Source organism: Brienomyrus brachyistius, chromosome 1 (genome assembly GCF_023856365.1).
Source record: "Brienomyrus brachyistius isolate T26 chromosome 1, BBRACH_0.4, whole genome shotgun sequence".
Classification (NCBI taxonomy): Eukaryota; Metazoa; Chordata; class Actinopteri; order Osteoglossiformes; family Mormyridae; genus Brienomyrus; species Brienomyrus brachyistius.
In genome coordinates, this window is record NC_064533.1 from 38,980,405 (window position 1) to 38,992,702 (window position 12,298).

At 42.3% G+C, this 12,298-nt stretch overlaps 1 protein-coding gene across 2 annotated transcripts; it reads right to left on the minus strand.

The window, feature by feature from the left end:
* Positions 1–452: 452 nt before the first annotated feature.
* LOC125747964 (male-specific lethal 3 homolog) lies at positions 453–12,027 on the minus strand. Of its 2 annotated transcripts, none has more exons than XM_049023674.1 (12): positions 12,009–12,027; positions 11,692–11,881; positions 10,642–10,742; positions 10,057–10,151; positions 9,235–9,357; positions 8,967–9,124; positions 7,485–7,646; positions 5,709–5,932; positions 5,173–5,282; positions 4,911–5,010; positions 4,514–4,679; positions 453–2,395 (listed from the first exon to the last, which is right to left on the minus strand). In XM_049023674.1, coding segments are annotated over exons 2-12 (1,341 nt in total). In that variant the 5' UTR covers positions 11,694–11,881; positions 12,009–12,027; the 3' UTR covers positions 453–2,295. The 2 variants fall into 2 exon arrangements, with proteins under 2 accessions (XP_048879631.1, XP_048879641.1); XM_049023684.1 differs by having other exon boundaries at positions 4,595–4,679; positions 12,009–12,026.
* Between the last annotated feature and the right edge of the window lie 271 nt (positions 12,028–12,298).

Sequence of the window (12,298 nt, forward strand, 5' to 3'; positions counted from 1 at the left end):
CCCACGCCCCCTGCTTACCCACGTGTGCTTCCCTGATCGTACCCAGCTGTGTCCGTTTACTTTCAATCAGTCCTGTCTGTTTGAGTCCTTGTCTTATCAGAGTTCGATGTCTGTCATTGATGTTAGTTGGCGTCTGATGTATCCTGATCCCCGTCTTTTGATTAAACCCCTAGTTCTGCCCCGTATTCTGCCTGTTTGCTCGATCCTTGCTAGCCTGCCTGTCTGAGCGATCACCCGGTCACGCTGAACGTGACAGTATTGTGTAAGACCGACAATATCTACAACAAATGTATTTAGCTAATCAAACTATCACAAAAACCTTATCTTACTGTAACTGGTCATCAAATGGTGAACACTGCATCGTGGGTCAAATAGATTCACCATAAAACACAAGACATGGGAAATGGGGTTGAACAGAAGAGGCCAGTGAAAAACATGCCACTGACATGAAATCATTCCGCACATATTTAATGAAGCTCATCTGAATCCCAAGAGAGAAACTGAAGCTAATATACAGCAGGACACAGTACACAGAAATTGTCTGTTAGGTAACACTTTCTATGCTTGCCATGTCTGTAAGAATCATTATAATGGATTCATAAAGCATTAGAAACATGGCTATAAATATTTTCTAAAAATGTATAACACATTATGGCCATGTTTATTATGCATTATGAATGCTTTATGAAGCCTTCATCTATAATGCACTATAAATACCATAATAATGCAATACAAAGTATTAGTGTTGCAACAGTTTTTTCTATGGATTAATCTATCAACCATTTTACCAATTGTTCAATAAATCTAAATGATCAATTTTCCTCCAGAAAATCTAATTGACCATTTAATTAAATTTTATGTTGACAACAACAAACTGTTTATGATTGCAGGGCTTTAGATAATGGACGGTGGCATTTTGGCACTATACGAACATTATTTTCACCTATAGTTTGCATAGTATGCATAAAATATTTATGAGAGGCAGACTGTGATGGCCAAAAATTAGTAATCTGTATAAATTCAGCACATTCTGATTTTTAATAAATTTGGTTATCGGAGTATATATATACTGGTATATCACGGAAACGATAAGCACTGAAGTCAAGGTGAAGAAAGGGACAGCTTGACAGGCACAACATTTTTAAAAGAGGTGATATTGTAGATAAACAAGTTAATAAAGCCATCGGTGGAATGGCAGTACTTTGCAGATTAATGTGAGATGTTTTTTTTTTTTAGTAAATATAGTTTTCATTTTTATTCCAGTTCACAATTATCTTCCTTTGTTTAGTGTCCATTTTTGTTCCAGTTTCAATTCACAATAACAACACTGGTCCCAACAAGCCCAACATACACTTGCACTGTAGAATAAGCTCAGATTTTACGCTAAACATTTTCTCAAACACTTATTCAATGATAATTCTAAGGTAGCAGGCAGACAACTTCATGGCTTTAATAATGAATGCATTTAGCAGCTCCAACAACAAAAGATATTAAAATGCTCTCCGTGCTGATAGTAATTCAATAAACATGAATAGACAATTTATGGCGACCCGTCATCCAGAATTGCGCACGTTTTCTTTACAGATGCTCATGCGTAGCACTATTGTGGTGTGCTACTGAAACTTTGCACAGCGTAAAACCTCATTTTTGTTTTGTGATAATTTGAACTACTCCCATAATTACAAAGTGATATTAAAGGAAAACATATTATAATGAACTGAAGCGTTTTAGAAAGGTAATTTCATTAAAATAATGAATGCGTTAATTCAAAATATTGATGTTGACATCATCAACTACATCGACCAATTCTGGCAGCCCTACAAAGCATCCTTAATTCTTATACCAATCATTATAATGCATTATTAAGGTATTTCTAGTGCATTACAGCTTTGCGCTTCATTCAACCATATGAAGTATTATAATAAATATTAAGTCTTATGACTGTCAATAGAAGATGCTATAATGCTTTATTAATTCTTATACCGAGCATTATAAGGTATCTATAATGCAATATAGATGTAAAATGTAACCGTTTCTCTTATTACTATAAACATACATAAACGAGAGAACTCAAAAGAGCCACAAGAACACATGAGGAACAGCTCCAAGCAACCAAACCACTCCTGCCAGGAGGAGATGGAATAGCTACAACCAGAAAACTGGCCGTGGTCTTTACCATCATGACCCTGGGACACATGCGAGTGTACAAACTGGGATCAATCCTGGCCGGAAAAACCGAAGGGCTCAGGTAGCGGGAGAGGGATGCAGGACACAGGAGATGATTGTAGTGAAGCGTCAATAGGAGGCCCGCGGGTGCTTCATACTGTAGTGGGCCTCGGAGATGGACACATAGGCAGACTCAGGGAAGAAGTCCTCATGGAACTCTGCTAAAAACCTACGATGGGAGACAAGCAAGCAGCAGTGAACAATAGAGCCAGGTGTCACGTTTTCTTTGCTCTATAATTATTTTAAGGCAAAGGCACATTTTAAAACCCCCCTTTAAGTGGTACGAAGTGAAAAGGTACCCTACAAATTTAAACGTCATGTTCAATTTCAATATTATTCAAGCATGTAGCAGCTAAATGGCTAATCCAATACATGCACATAAACCCAGGCATCCACTGCAAATTCGGAAAAAGCTGCAGGCTTAATGAAGTACTATTCCACAGCACAAGAAAGACGACGTAAGACAATGATGTAAATTCATGGCAGGTCTTCAAGCTGGAAGCTAGGTCAGCTTGGTGAAATCAGACAGTACCTGACTGGGTTCTGTGATCCTGAAGCCTCACTGCTCCCTTATAGTAAGAACATAACATGGCGGCCATCAGTGGCAACAGAAGTATTTCTCCAGATTCCCTACTGGCCACTGGGAATCCTGTTTATATATGAATATTCCATTATGTTTCATATCACATTCAGGTACCATCTACCATCCCCAGTTTTTGAACACTACGTATGTATAAAAATAAGTGTACATGTGACTGATCGATTAATAATGGATTCTTTCTGTTCTGGTACAAATCCGTCTGCTCTTTAACATTCTGAGGCATACAGGATGGGGGGATGGGGGAGAGGCCAGTCTGACATTAGTCCAATCCCCTGGGGGATACGCTGATGATCTGACTGATTCTTTCCACAGGGATGAGGGAAGCCATCCCAGCCACAGATTCTTCATGCTCCTGCCGTCTGGCAGGCAGTTCAGAAGCATGCAGACCCACACCAGCACGTTCAGGGACAGTTTCTACCTGCAAGCCATCAGGCTACTGAACTGCTGAAATACTGATCACTGAACATTCTGCACATCCCTCCCTTTAACTCTGGTATTTCTCTGACTAGAGAGAAACTACAGTCACTTTAAGGTTACCTTTTGCACATATGCAGGAGTGTGCACACTACATTTTTTTGGACTTTTTTGAACTTGCAAATCACTGTGTACTATGCACCTTATTATTTGACTATTATTTACTGCTGTACAATTTTGATAATTTATTTTATTCTGCTTAAGTGTTTTTTTGATACTGTTAAGTGTTATTTTATGGTGCAAACTCGTGGGGGCTCCGAGTCCAAGAAACTTCACTGCAGGCAATGATGCTCCATTGTTATCTGTATATGACAATACAATTTAAACTTGAAGGGACATTTCCAGCATGTACAAGCCATCCTGTAATCTGAAGTAACCTGCCCACATCTTAGTATTTACCATTTGCAAATCTTTACATCTCATCTAACCTCTCTAGCTCTTAATCTTACACAGATGATTATTCTCTCGACCACAGCAGTGATGATTGCACCATGGCCGTTCCGTTGAATGCACCAGATTGCATTCAAAAACAGAGCAAGAACAGCTACGTTTCAGTCCGGCAGAACTCTCAGGAATGGACTCTCTGTTACACAGTACTAAAGATAACTGATTTACCTGTTAATTTCAGAGTTATGGTGAGGTTGGAGAAAAGCCTTCGTCTCTCATGCATGCATAAGGACATGCAGGCAGACAAGCAGGCGGCCCTGAGATGAGATTAACCCAGATCACCGCTTCATAACGATATGTACTCAGTACAGAGTGCTCATCCAATCAGCATCACCCAGCAATCGCCCCTGGAAGCAGCAAATGTCTCGCTGGGAGATGCTGAAGGATGGGGGAGGGATTCACAGAACACACAGGGAAAGCATAGCTGATGCATCATGGTGCTTCAGTGCCCACTAGTGGCTATGGATGGAAAGTATACTTTGTGCAACAAAAAGAAATCAGGACATAATGCCAAGTGTGGATCACTGAACAGGATTTAAAGATTAAAGTTCTCATAACAGTGCTTGCATAACCCTGGCCCCAATCTTCCTATTTTTTATAAACTGAGATGAAACAGAAGGGCACACACTATATAGAAAATAAACATTTGTGGAATTTGAAAATCCCTGTGTATCTGTGTATGTTGTCCCATAAACTCAATTCAACAGTATATTTCAATAAAACCTCATCCATCCATGAAATTTTAGCCGGTAGACCCTTCGTTACCTTGGTGATTTGGGGGATGAGGTATGCAGGCGTGAATGGAGGGTCAAATGGACATCATGGGAAGCAGGAGCAGGTAGGTACCTGAGGAACAGCTCTAGATGCTTCACCAGGGCCCTCAGGTTCTTGTCAGGAATGTGCATCTTACCCAAGATCTCTGGGAGCTTCACTGCACCACATAAACAAAGCACCTTTAGATGTTTCCAGTTGAGTACCTGATTTGTATAATTTGTTATGCTAAGATTGCACCAGATGACGACTTTGGGCCTACAGAAAGGAAAAATGGCACAATTCCTGTCTTTTTTAAAGCACAAAATGAGAGCAAAGTTTAGCGTTCATGCTTCCCATGCCGGGGCTGAAGGGGACACCGGGTCCATTTGTCACAGAAAGGCCGGCTCACCGAAGAGGCGAAGCAGATGCTGGGATCCGTACATGCAGGATGGGGGAGGGGGGCGGTCCCTCTGGGGGTAGTCATCCGGGGTCAGCCTCCAGCTCAGGACCTAAGGGCGGCAGGCAGGCGGGAGTCACAATGGGATGGAAACATGAAGCTGCTTATGTGTTGACAGAGAGACATTATGGGTAGCAAACCTTAAACATAAAAGCTCAACAAAATAAAGCTTACTGGACTTTGTAATAGACAGAACATGGCGTTTAGATCACACCTCATTTAGGCCGCAGTTCCCTCGACCCTCCAAGCCACCGAACACGCAGCTGCCGTCTTTCCTAGGGGGCGCTGTTACAGGAGAGGAGGAGCCGCTATGGGGGGGGACTTCTGGGGGAACACAACATGGCAGTCATGCACTGGACAAATGTATCTCCAAAGCACAGCATTCCGTTAGCGTACAGAGATTTATCTGGGGGTCATTTAGTTTGGTATTTACTTGTAATCCCTGCCATGTGTGAAGCATAGCAGCTCAGACTATAAACAGTATCTAAGCCAAAGGGACTGGGGGAGTTAAGCACATACTATACATACTACAATCACACAAACCACGGGGAAAACTACTGGGAAAAACTCAACCAAGAGTAATTTAAACTATTATAAATGTGGGATCACAGGCCTGTTAATAAATTGCCCATGGTAGACATGGAAATAGAAGGTGGAATTGGAACATTTGAAAAAGTTGTTATAGTTGATGGATGGATGGATGGAAGGATAGATGGATGGATGGATGGATGGATGGTGCCAAGTGCGTACTCTTGTCCAGGCCTAGGAATGCCCTGGCTTTTGGCTGTGGGGAGGCTCCACTCTCGGACGCCCGGTCCCCCCCTGGTGCGTGGTGACGTGCTGAACGCCGTAAGGACTGCAGCACATCCGGGTCGGCACGGCGACGCTTTGCTGTTGGGGGCTGGTTGAGAGGGGGGCGGCTTTCCGGGGACGTGTGGGGGCTGGGGGAGCTGGGGGAACAGTCTCGCAATGTCCTTCGGTACAACGAGAGAAAGAGAAGCCAGGAAGATTCCCAGGTAATCACATGGGGCAACTTATCCTGGTTGAGTAGGTCTGACATACAATGAGCTGACCTCTTTATCCATCTCTCAACGTAAAGCCAAGTGACTGACTTTAAGTCAGGCAATGACCAGTATGAACTCTAGGTGGAGTCATGTACAAGTTACAGTTTTCTAAATTGCTTTGGAGCATTTCTCAAATGACAATTAACATTTGCAAAACAACAATTGTAATCCCCACACCACAACGTCACTTCCGCACAGAAGAATATCATTTGTCATCATTTCATAGGAATTTCCAAATGATTTAGTGCTATCATGCAAATGGTTTTGTACAATTGCCATCATCTCGCACAGTTTTCACTCGCTTTAGTTTTGTTGATCAAAACAGATTATGTAGTTTCTCTTTGTAATAATTTTACACCCAAAACTATGTATGAATGCGATCATTATATTAGCCACCCCATGCGAAACAGTTAACAAAACTGTCAAAATTATTTAAAAATACATTCCGCAAATTGCAGTAGTAACACAGCATTTCTCTGTTTTTGGTTCCCACAGTACATAATTTTCTTGTCCTTTTGTTGTTGTTTTATTACCATTTTTCTGTGTTTATATTATAAAGTGCTGTGGGACTTTATTTACTACAGTACTGTGTCTTGCGACCTGAACAGATTACATGTGAATGTGAGTGCTTTCTCTTGCCGGTGATCTTTACATACTGTAATGTAGAGCCTTGCAATGTCTTAGACCTGAATGATCAGTCGGTAACAATGACAAAGTGGAAACTGACTATCATTCAGAATTATAGAGCTCAGGAGCAAACTTACACTGACATTTTCACAATATATCTCAGTATTTTGACTCTAGTGGTTAAAATGATGCTGATTGTACTTTTTCCATTTAGATGGCACTGACTAATTCATTGCTGAAATTATTTGCTCTTGAGACATCAGTTAATTGTGTAGCTTACAGGAGTTTTTGCAGCTAAACCATAGTTTGCTATATGCATGACCTGTTTTGAGAAAGCAAGTGTGAAAAACTGCAGTAAAGCCCTAATTTTAACGCATAATAAATGTATATCAGTATAAATGGCATTGTGTCATCCTATATCTCGTTCTGAAAATATATCAATAGGAATGTCATGCTTTTTTCTATGCTTTTCAAGTAAATTGTGCATCTCACACAATGATGCTGCGCCCCCCTGGTTGAGAACCACTGTGCTAGTGAGACATCTAAGTTTACAGGGGATTACCATCTTATCGCTAAGCCTCTGTAACCAAACTGCAGCCAGACTGATCCTGGAACAGCAATGTACAGTAGAAACAGCAGGTGTGAGCTACAGAAACTGTGTAGATGTTCTGTTCAGAACACTTCCTTGCTGTCCTTGAAACTTAATCCCCTAATTTATAAACAAAACTGACTCGGAGTAGCGGCTGTGTGAACCGAGGCCCTGAAACATAAACCACTGAGTGCCACTGCAGTTCGCACGAGTGAAATGGTCTCTCTCAGGTGGGGCTTTGCTGACCTGCTCAGGCTGGCCGTAGTGACGTCCCGACTGGGCAGAAAAAACCTGGATGAGCTGACCTTCTTAAACTGCGCATGCTCATATGGGTACAGGAGGATCACGGGAAGGGTGAAGTCGAAAGTGACCCGCAGCCCGTCCACCATTTCTTTGCAAAGCTCCTCACTGAGAATGGAACAATAGAGAGGGTAAATTCCCTTTATGGGAAAGTAAACTACAGTACAGCAGTAGAAACTACAGTACAGCAGTAGAAACACAATCTAAAACGAGAACAAGATTCTAATAATTTAAAATTATAGTCATCATTATCATCCATCCATTTTCCAAACCGCTTATCCTTCTGGGTCACGGGGAGTCTGGAGCCTATGGGCAGGGAACAACCCAGGATGGGGGGCCAGCCCATCACAGGGCACACTCACACACCATTCACTCACACATGCACACCTATGGGCAATTTAGTAACTCCAATCAGCCTCAGCAGGTCTTTGGACTGTGGGGGGAAACCGGAGTACCTGGAGGAAACCCCACGACGACATGGGGAGAACATGCAAACTCCACACACATGTAACCCAGGCGGAGACTCGAACCCGGGTCCCAGAGGTGTGAGGCAACAGTGCTAACCACTGCACCACCATGCCACCCCCATCATCATCATCATCATCATCATCATCAATAATAATAATAATAATAATAATAATAATAATAATAATAATAATAATAATAATAATAATAATAGGAGTTTGCACGCTCTCCCTGTGTTCGCGCGGGTTTTCGCTGGGGGATCCAGTTTCCTCCCACAGTACAAAAGCGTGCAGGATAGGTTGATTGGTGCATCTAAATTGGCCCTGTAGTTGTCTGCGTGTGAGTGTGTGCCCTGTGGTATGTTGCTGACTGCCCAGGGTTGGTTCGCGCCTGCACCCATTGTTCCTGGTATAGGCTTCAGTCCCCCCCGTAACCCCAGTTGGGATTAAGTGGTTTCAGAAAATGGATGGATAGACGGACGGATGGATGATAATAATAATAATGGTCAATGCATGATAAGCTGTGCATTATATGATTTAAATGCATGGATGCAGAGGCGAAGAACCGTCAAATGTGAAGTGGAGATTAAAAATATATAATACGCAGCTTGCAGAGAATTAACCCATTTAGACCATTGTTACCATACATTTGCACCTAAAAACATAATTTTCACATTTACAAATTGAAAATGCATTTATTACAACTACTTTCTTCCACCAATGACTGAACATTTATGTTTGGCTCCTTTATCTTTTCAATCGTGTCCTAAATAAAGATTTACTACTGTGATTTGCCTGACTGGCACTACGTGCAGAGTTATAGGTAATGAATCAACATCCTTCTGACCAATCAGATTTAAGAACAAATACCATGCACCATGTCATAATAAAGTAAATAACAATATAGGGGTATGAAGTAGCATGGCGACTTCGCTGTCTGGCCTGCAGGTGGGCGGCGGCCTACTTCTTCTCGGGAGGGATGTAGTGTGAGCTGAGGCTGGGCTGAGTGCTGCTCTGGTGCCGGAACCTCTCGTTGACTGCCAAGGCGGCGTTTATGGCGAAGTGCTTCACATAGGACTCCAGGATGTTTATGATGTTCATCTGGCAGGGGATCTTCACCAACTGCGAGCAGCCACACAAAACCGCACTGCCATCACTGCAGACCACTGGCCCGACTCCCCATGATGGAAGCTCTAAAAAGCACCGATACATTCTGGCTGGCGCTGACGTACCTTCTTACGCTTGTTGATGTAGTAACAGTCATCCTCCAGCTTCCTCTTCAGCACCTCGGGGATCTCGATGCTGATACTCCGATCCTCGCTATCCCTTTTGGAGTTACCCTCCTGGTCCTCCTTCTGGACGGCAGAAGAGTGTCTGTCATTTCTCTCATTAAGCTCTGCATCACCATTAGACAAAAGAGTGTCGATCGTATGGTGTGATATTTGAATCCTTCATATATTGCTCAGATTAAGGTAAGTACACTTTGGTTATACATATTAACTCAAAAGAGGCCATGATCTGTTTGCTCAAATTCATTTTTGAAGATTTTTTTCCCCTTAAACTGTTAATAGAACCAAAAAGAAGAAAATATCACTGAGAGAAAGGACAGCCTTAAAAAAATAAGGAACGCCAAAAAATAAGATGTACTTTATAACATGGGGGAAACTATTATGAGAAAAATATTGCCCATATCTTTAAGCTGAAAGCCTTCTTTGTATTTATAAAACCATACAATCCAACCACAGGCTGAATTATAATAAAAGGTTGATTTTTTTTTTACACAATCTTTCAATTAGCCATTGATTTATTTCTGAAACAGGCAGGTATCCTTTCAGTCAAAATAATGAGTCCATTCTAACTGTTAATAGTGGTAAAGAGTCCCAGAAGATTCTACGTCTACCAAGGACCATGATCACCCTTCCAGATTCAATTAGTAACCAATTTATGTGGGATGAGACAAGTAGCTTAATTTTCACAAATGTGACAAATAAAAAATAAATGTCTGCAGACTGCAATATGGAGAGGATGGCGAAAGGAGGCGACTAAAGCATTACCATTTGACCAAGTTCCTCATATGTGTCGCCTTCACTTTTTAATTCCACGTCCTCAGAGTTGTCCTCGTTACTGTCTTCCGAAGATGAAATTAAAGCTAAACAAATGAAAAGGGGGAAAAATGGTCTCACAGACTTTTACAACAGAAAGTGGTGCTTCGGGGGGGGGGGGGGGGGGGTTCTGCCTGACGTGCTGGTCTGCCAGTGAGTGCCTGGCTATGCTTAAAGTACGTGGGGGGCCCTGGAGCGTGTCCGGAATGTGTTTATGAGAGTGTGGGGTGTTCTGGCTGCATCAATAGGGGCAGTCAGGTGAATGTGGATGTTCCTGGTAATGTTGCCAGGATACATGTTGATGGATGGATGGTTTACAGATGCAAAATGGGTCAGCAGTCATACACAGATGGATTAGAGAGAGAGTGAGAGAGAGAGAGAGAGAGAGAGAGAGATAGATAGATGGGAGTTTACAGTGAAAAGATAAGTCCACCTGCCCTGAACTACCCGTGACTTAAGTTACAGACCGCCCTCAGTTGCACTAAAGATATCTATGCTGAAAACAAGAGCCGGGTCAGTTGCTCGCTGCTCACTCACGGGGACCATTGCTCTCCTTCTTTTCCTCTCCGGGCGGGCTTTTCAACACAGAATCAACACCGGACAGACGACATCGTCGTTTCTTCCATCCCTTTCTCCTCCTGTGCGGGACGGCAGAAACAGCTATCCGTACTGTTCATTTCACACTGAACACTGGTCATGATCGATAATGCATTTCACGGAGGAGCAGTGCACAATCAATTATATGCTTTCGGACCGAGGAAACGCTGTTTCAGAGTGAAAACTATGACATGCCGTGGGACGTGTGTTTTCATGAGGTTCTTTATAAAATTATGCCTTCATCTGATGAAACCTAATGATCGCTGTATTCGTAGAGATTTATATATGCCAGCTAACGTATTCTGTCACCTGTCTTGCATAAGCCTACAAACATGCTCGTGCAATATACATTTGTGGGTTTAAGGAATGACACAGGAGCATTACGGAATTGTGTTCATCATTGAAGGGCTAGGTTTTAGTGTTACTACGATTACGCATTATCAGGCTTGAAGAGACCATTTAAAATGAAGCAAATGTAAACGTCGCGTTATTTTATTTTTTTGAAAAACGTTAACAAAATTAAAGCACGAGCTACGACGTACAGATGAGTAAATTCTCTGAGCAGCATTTCGCGATGTGTATAAAATGTGGGGATACTAAGACTGGTACCGAGATCTAATTCTGCACGATCAGCATGTGTTAAATGGTAGTATACTCTGGTATAAGGTATACCAGACCGCAGCAATTTGCCAAGGGCCTTACAATCTCCATTTGAAGAATAGAAGGTTTTGCAGCTTCACGAATTGCGATAAAAAACAGAAACTGACAGATCCTCCCTTTGCTCAAGAAGGGGGCAGCTTACATGGTATCACTATCAGTAGGGAACCCAAAGCGTTCACGAATGTGTATATAAGCAGGGAAAAACACGGACATGTCGCATATTAGCGAGGCTAACTGCAGCTTACAGCCGCTCGTAAAGCCGACATCACACATACAGACGCTATCTCACACAAATGCACCCGGGGGCACAGCATTTCCGTTCGTACTTACATGCGAGCCACAGCTTTGCGAGCCAGTTTACATGGCAAGACGCGCTTTTCGTGTGTATCCCGGAGGAGACGCTCCTCAGCGGCCCACCGATCCCGGCTGGATCACAAAGGGTGTGGGAGCGGCGAGTATTAGGCTGTTGCGGAGATTTATGCACCGTTTCTTCTTGTATGGTGGACGCTACCTCCGGAATCTTGACATCAGAAGTGATTTATTAAAAGAGAACAATAATTCAGTATTTAATTAACTCAGTGTATTGCATTTTTACTTAATCATATTAGGCCACTGTATAAGGACAATATGATATATTTTATACGCACCTCAGATACTTTTCTTAAAATTCTCAGTGGTTTTAAAAGGGAGTGTTTGGAATTAAAAAAAAAAAAATCAGAGGAGACGGTTTCAAACAAAGTTGCTCTTTATATGCGGCCATTAAATGAACACGCAGTAAGCAACAGTACAGAGACAACCATGGCATGCAAACGCAGGGAGGTTACACACTAGACAGGAAGGCTCACACATGGTAGGGTAATTATACAACACTAGAATACGTTAAGATTACACATATGATCCAGGTAATGGTACACACAATGCCGGAATATTAAAATCA

Bases quoted from the DNA above. Each gene is read 5' to 3' on its own strand.
- LOC125747964 (XM_049023674.1), bottom strand. The intron at 10,152-10,641 runs GTGAGTGAGCAG...TCATTTGTTTAG, and splicing joins GAAGGAGAGCAATGGTCCCC to CTTTAATTTCATCTTCGGAA. The intron at 5,283-5,708 runs GTACGCACTTGG...GTGTTCCCCCAG, and splicing joins ATTCCTAGGCCTGGACAAGA to AAGTCCCCCCCCATAGCGGC.